Genomic DNA, 6,399 nt, shown 5'->3' with positions numbered 1-6,399 from the left:
ACTAGCTTTTGATTGTATGACGCCGGGAAAACCAATGGAGGTGGTGGTGTGATGAAACAACGATCGGTTCTATTGGAAAATGGTAAAATCAGTGGCGATCGTTTAGTTTTTCGACTACAATTCGAGGGGCTTTTCACAACAAATGACGATGAGAAGTGCAAGACCAAAGAGATTTTGGTCGGAGGACGATGGCGAGTCGGATGATGGTGGCAATGATGGTCACGATGGTCAAATAATTGATCGGAGGCGAAGGGACGACGAGAGAACTTAGGGATTTTAGGGTTTAGGAAATTTGGGTTTTGAACTCTGATTTGAGAAAATAGTTTAAGGGTTATAACTCGAGCCAGATAACCTCAAAAAAATAGTTTAAGTCACTTAGCTTAGTTGGTTGGGGATGGTTACACCTGTTCTTTGTATAGGGGTTCAAATCCCATTAGCCGCACGTTTTTTTATTTTCTTTATTGATAAAAAATGAGAAACTTCAAGGTTGAGTCCTTGAACTTCCTAAATATTTGAATCCGACTCAGTAAATTTAAAAAATATTCGTTCTGATCCCTTATTTAAATTAATTAAATTGAAAAGATTTTTTTAAATTAAAATTTTAGGGGTATGACAATTTCCCTATAACATTGAAACAAGAAATTAGTCACTTTAGAATACAAGGACCATACATGAAAAATGTTAAAAACTCAATCAAAAGACTCGAACTATAAATAAATACAAACAAATTTGACTGCATCAGCGAACGAACCACAAAAGAAGATTAAACTATTGAAAAATCACTGAGAACCGTAAATAAGAGTTGAGCATCGTGAGAAACTATCCACGAACATGAAATCACGTATCAAAATTCAATCTGAGAGTCCATAGTAGGGAACATCATCATAACTATAATTAAATACCCATACTTAATCATTAAGGTCATTTGATGAGTTGATATAAAAATAATCGTAACACCTTAAGTTTATTAACTAAAACCTTTGCTATAATCTTGTAAATGAGGTTACATGAAGCAATGATGTTAATGTCCTTATAAGGCCCGGACATGTCACCTGGATTGCCCATCTTTATGCACATTAACTTTTACATTAAAAAAATTATGCACATTAACTTATTAATGGCTCTTCATGTCCCCAAGAGATATGTATATCCCCATTGCTGGTGACTATGCTCTTCAAAATTTATGAGTAACTAACGATTGGTTCAAAACAAATAAATTATAAATACATCATATGATTATAAATATGTAAATACATCAAAAAAATTATCAACCCGCTTAAAAATTATATATAAATTTATAATATGTGAAATATGATAACACACGTGGAAGACTTACAATTTTTTTGATTGAGTTAAAGGTGATTACAAAGTAATATTTGATCTAACTACTCTTAATCATTTGATAATGAACGCTCAATCTCTTGCAATCGCTGGTGCTCGAACTCACGACCTCTAGAAACAACTACAATTTATTTAATCACGGAAGTAAGTTAGTTCATAAACTTACATTCTTAAATTAACAGCAAAATTGAAGGGTTATTGAAATTGAAAATAATATCTAAAATTTAAATGTTATTAAGAAGGGAATAATTAATTTTTTTTCCAAACATTATTACAGGATTTTTAAATGAAATGCGTTGAAACACCGAAACTTCCAAGAAGTTTCGCCTTCCCTGGATGCATTATAAGAGAGACAAATGAGTGCTCCAGGTTTAGTTAAATTATTGGTTTATTTTGAATAATTATAGTTTGATTACGTGACTGAGCATGCCAATTCCATCGTGGTCCAATCATAAATAAAATCATAAAAAAGGAAGACGTCAGTTATTTTAAGTTTTTATTTATTTATTATTAATCTAAGGTGGTAATAAATGATAATATATATTCTAAAGATTCTCAATCATTTAGTAATAAATGCTTAAATACTCTATAATCTTTGTGCTCAAACCTGAAACTTCTAAAAATAACAATAATTCTTTTAACTATTAAGATCGTCTGGTTAGTGTAATTTTAAAATCACTATCACATATGTTTTAATATACATTTAAATAATTCTTATCATAATTATTATTAAATTAATACTAAAATATATTCAAATTTAGATTAAAATAAATTTAAATAAAATCTTAAATTTATTATTATTATTGTTATTAAATCTCAACTACTAAAGCTCAATTGACAAAGGTCGAACACGTTAGTTGTTAGATATGATAGTTTTATCATGATGTGATTTTTAATAAATCAACTAAAATATAACACACGAAATAAAAAAAATTAATTAAAGTTTTACATAAAATAAATTATTTATATAACAAAATTTACAAAAAAACATATGCATAGTGTCATGTTTATAATCATATGATACAAACGAATATCAATGTAAGAATTATTGTATCTATGTCCAATTACATTACTTGAAAAACCAATAATGAAAGTAGAATGAGGTGATCGAAACTGACTTATTTATTTTAAAAGTCAATTACTTTATGTAAAATAATCAATCACTTATTGGTATAATCTCTTAATTTATTTGTAAAATTAAAATGTCCACTAAATTAAAAAAAATACAATAATTATTTGCCTAATTTATTTGTAAAATTAAAATGTCCACTAAATTAAAAAATACAAGAATTATTTTCCTTAAAGAATTTGAAGATATAATGAAATTGAATATGAATTCTATTTCCTAAACTCGAATATGAAGACTATTTCCTCAAATCTAATGTTGATCATCGTAAATCTATAAAAGTCTCCTCAGCTTCCTCGATAGTCATATTCGTTGTAAAGACAACTATTAGGTGATGGTTTTTTATGAGAGGAAGAAGAAAAAAGGTATCATAAGAGAGAAGATTAATAATGCAGATGAGAGAGTTAGGGAAAGTGAGACTCCCCTTCAAGTCTTTCCTCAAAGTATAAATACCTCGACCCTAGGGTGGTTAGTGCCAGACCCATGATCATCATGTCAATAGACTGACAACCTATACATATTTGACTGGCAAATGTCACGACAAAAATTGTGGAATATAGACTTCAAAGTGTAATCCTGATAAAGGATAGTTTCGAAGATAACGCAGTGTCTCAGAGAAATTCTAAGGTCTCTACTTAAGGAGTATGGTCCTCTAAGGGTTTTTAGAGATTTAAAATAATTTTCAGAGGTTGTTTTGTTTTGCAATGGTGGTTAATTTCATTTGACTTGTTTACCATGAAACAGAGAATCGATTCATACATAATAAAGACAATAAAGATGCTTGCTTTTTTGTTAATCTAACACTATAATAAGACATGTTTTTCAATGGAGTTTAACTGGTTTGTTCTGTTTTAAAGCACTCAGGGAGACCTTCTCAAGTTGCAAGCCTTTTCCTCAAATGGCAAAATTGAATTGTTTCTCTTTATTAATCTGGAACAAAAAGAAAGATAAGGTGAGAATGTTTGTAAATTAAGTATTAGTTTGATTTTCGGTTTCATCTTCTTTAATTTGTTTACTTATAGGGAGATTATGGATCTTCAAATGCTGGTAAACATAAGGAAGGGATTAGGACTCTCCAAATCAAGCTCGAACAACTGTTGCGGCCTTTCGACAGCGATGATTCGAAATTGACAACTTTTGCCGTCCCTATACCGGTTGGTTTACGGGAGGATTCTGTTTGGAATGTCAAGTTAGTCCCCCAGGGGAGCCCTATTAGAACTGAAGTGGCAGAGGTAACTTACGAAGCTGAAGATGAACATGAAGAACATGCATCAATCAAGAGAGAATTCTCGGCGATTGATCCACAATACGAAGAATTCGATTTCAAAACCAAAATATTGGCTTCTCCTGATTCACTTCAAGCTGAAAAAGATGTTGAAAAAGCTGTTGAAATGATAGAGAGTGGACATATCAGTGATCCAGGGATCAGCAGGGCTGAGTTCCGGGCTCCTCCGAAGCTTAAACGATCATGCTCAAATTTAGAGGCTCGGTATATTCAAAGAAAGGTGGATAAATCCATCGAAGAATCGCAAGGGTTGCCTTCGAGTCCGGCTTCTGCAATGACTCATTGCAGTGCTGATAGAGTAATGTTGAAAAAACATTCTTCTAGTCAAGTTCTGCCTTCGAGAAGCAGAAGGTTATGGTGGAAATTGTTCCTATGGAGCCACCGAAACTTGCACAAACTTTGGACAACGAAACCGGCACGGCATCTTACCATCTCAGCTACTTCAAACCAGCATGGTGGGTACTCTTCGGATACAGTTGAGGTACATCAAGCAATGAAACTAAGCAGAATGGAATCACCTGGATCATTTACTGGAGAGTCCTTGAATAAAGATTTTAGTGGTCATTTTGATGACAACACGAGCTGGAATGGTTTTCATAATGGACTAGTTTCTGGTTTATGGCCCCAGAAACAATGGGTTGCCTTCCCTGCTACGCCATCTTCAATGTCGAGAGTCGACAAGTGGGTGACAGATCTCGAAATCGGAACTGCTCAGCCTTCTGATGATGTGAATGGTGAAGAGGGTGCAATTTTTCCTCCTCGTAATGATAAATCACCAGGAAGAAACACAGCCCACACGCATCACCGTTCGGATACCGATCTCTCTGAGTCGATTCTGCATGCCGATAATGTCATTCAGACTCTCAATTCCTACTCAACTGTTGCTCACATTTCAGGAGTATGTTTGAAAGCCATTCCAATCATCACAGGCTTCACCAGACTTCGATCTGTCAATTTATCAAATAACTCCATAGGTAAATCTCTTAAAAAAAATTCATGATTCATTAATATGCTAATTGGTTTAGACTCAGATATGCCCCTGCTTCAACAGGCCATATCACTCCAGGATCACTGCCAAAGAGCCTTCACTCACTCAACTTGTCAAGAAACAAGATCAACTCCATCGAAGGACTTCGAGATCTAAGGCGATTACGAGTCTTGGACCTCAGTTATAACCGCATTGCTCGAATCGGACATGGTAAATCAACTAGTGAACCCATCTTTTTTTTCCTCCATGAAATGCTTATAATTCCGACATTGTACACAGGGTTATCAAACTGCACCTTGATCAAAGAACTATACCTAGTGGGGAACAAGATCGGCGATCTCGAAGGCCTACATAGGCTGTTGAAGTTAACAGTCTTAGACGTGAGTTTCAACAAGATAACAACAACGAAAGCACCGGGTCAGCTCGTTGCAAACTACAACTCATTGCAAGCACTAAACCTATTGGGAAATCCGATTCAAAGCAACATTAGCGACGATCAACTGCGCAAGGCGGTTGTTAGCTTACTCCCTAAGCTCACGTACCTGAACAAACAGCCCATTAAGCCACAGAGGGGAAGGGAAGTGGTGAGTGATAGCCTTTCCAAAGCTGCTTTAGGGAGTGGCAATTGGAGCCCTCGAAGGAAAACCACAAAGAGGGGTAGCCATGGTGGATCAACATCGAAGAGTCCAAATCGCCATCACTTGTCTTTGATGTCACCTGCTCATGCTTCTCCCTCCCGTTAGATATTTTTACTCGAGAATAGAGACGGAGTCAAGATTTTATGTGAACTGTGCAAACTTTTAGAGTAGCATATGTACTCTGTATTCTAAAGCTATGAAGGAAACGTGGTGTGGTGAGATAATGGTCACTGGGCTTAGTTTGTTGGCCTAAAATAATAGGGTCCAAATTTGCAATGTATTGAAAAGAGAGCATTTTATGGGTTCCATTTTAAAGCCTTTGATGTTAGAAAGTATTTCTTTAATAAAATTTTATCAGTGAAATAATCTCTTGATTCACAATGGGAGTTTCTGTCGTATAGAAAGTTGGATAGCAGAGTGTAGGGTGTTTAAATTTGGGTATTTGGTTTTTCGGGTAGTAGATTTGTCTGCCCGTGATCTATCTCGTTAAGTTCGAGTACCCGGTAGCGAGTATTCATAAAATTCGGGTATTTACATTTTCGGGTCACTAATACTTAGTTCATTTAAAAAAAAATTACATAGAAAACACATAAAATTTAAAAGTTCATAATACACACAATCCATACACCAAAATTAGTGATATGAAGTTAGTTTTAAGGATAAATATTATATATATATATTAAAGTTTATTTCCAAAAGAAAATATTAAAAAATATTAATATCGGTCGTGATTTTTTCTTTTGAATCTCATATTGACAAATAAATAAAAACCATTTAAAAAAAATTAAAACCTAAAAGTAAATAATACAAACCTATAAAGAATTTAGGGATTTAAATTTAGTTTCAAGGTAAAAATATTAAGGAACCTAAAATAAAAATATAATTTAAACTAATATATGTATATATAATAAAACTACCGGGCGGAAGCGGGTCGGATATTTTTAAATACTCCTAATAGAGTGTGTATTAAGATATTTAAACTTGGAGGGCTTCTGCAATTTCTAAAGGCTCGTCGTCTTTG

At 33.8% G+C, this 6,399-nt stretch overlaps 1 protein-coding gene across 1 annotated transcript; it reads left to right on the top strand.

Moving 5' to 3' along the window:
- Positions 1-3,352: 3,352 nt before the first annotated feature.
- On the top strand, positions 3,353-5,510 carry LOC120203089. The gene is made up of 4 exons (XM_039203442.1): positions 3,353-3,420; positions 3,497-4,726; positions 4,804-4,950; positions 5,020-5,510. Exons 1-4 carry the CDS (start codon positions 3,366-3,368, stop codon positions 5,481-5,483), a joined length of 1,896 nt encoding a protein of 631 aa, XP_039059373.1. The 5' UTR covers positions 3,353-3,365; the 3' UTR covers positions 5,484-5,510.
- The last annotated feature ends 889 nt before the right edge of the window (positions 5,511-6,399 follow it).

Source organism: Hibiscus syriacus, unplaced genomic scaffold, assembly GCF_006381635.1.
Source record: "Hibiscus syriacus cultivar Baekdansim isolate YM2019G1 unplaced genomic scaffold, ASM638163v2 tig00009023_pilon, whole genome shotgun sequence".
Classification (NCBI taxonomy): domain Eukaryota; kingdom Viridiplantae; phylum Streptophyta; class Magnoliopsida; order Malvales; family Malvaceae; genus Hibiscus; species Hibiscus syriacus.
The sequence above is the reverse complement of the archived record's forward strand: the minus strand, read 5'-3'. Positions and strand labels throughout refer to the sequence as shown.

What these genes read in the sequence shown, in the direction of transcription:
- LOC120203089 (XM_039203442.1), top strand. Translation starts at nt 3,366, where the DNA reads ATGGCAAAATTGAATTGTTTCTCTTTATTAATCTGGAACAAAAAGAAA. An exon ending in TTTATCAAATAACTCCATAG is followed by an intron (nt 4,727 to 4,803) that starts GTAAATCTCTTA and finishes CTGCTTCAACAG; the next exon opens with GCCATATCACTCCAGGATCA. An exon ending in CATTGCTCGAATCGGACATG is followed by an intron (nt 4,951 to 5,019) that starts GTAAATCAACTA and finishes CATTGTACACAG; the next exon opens with GGTTATCAAACTGCACCTTG.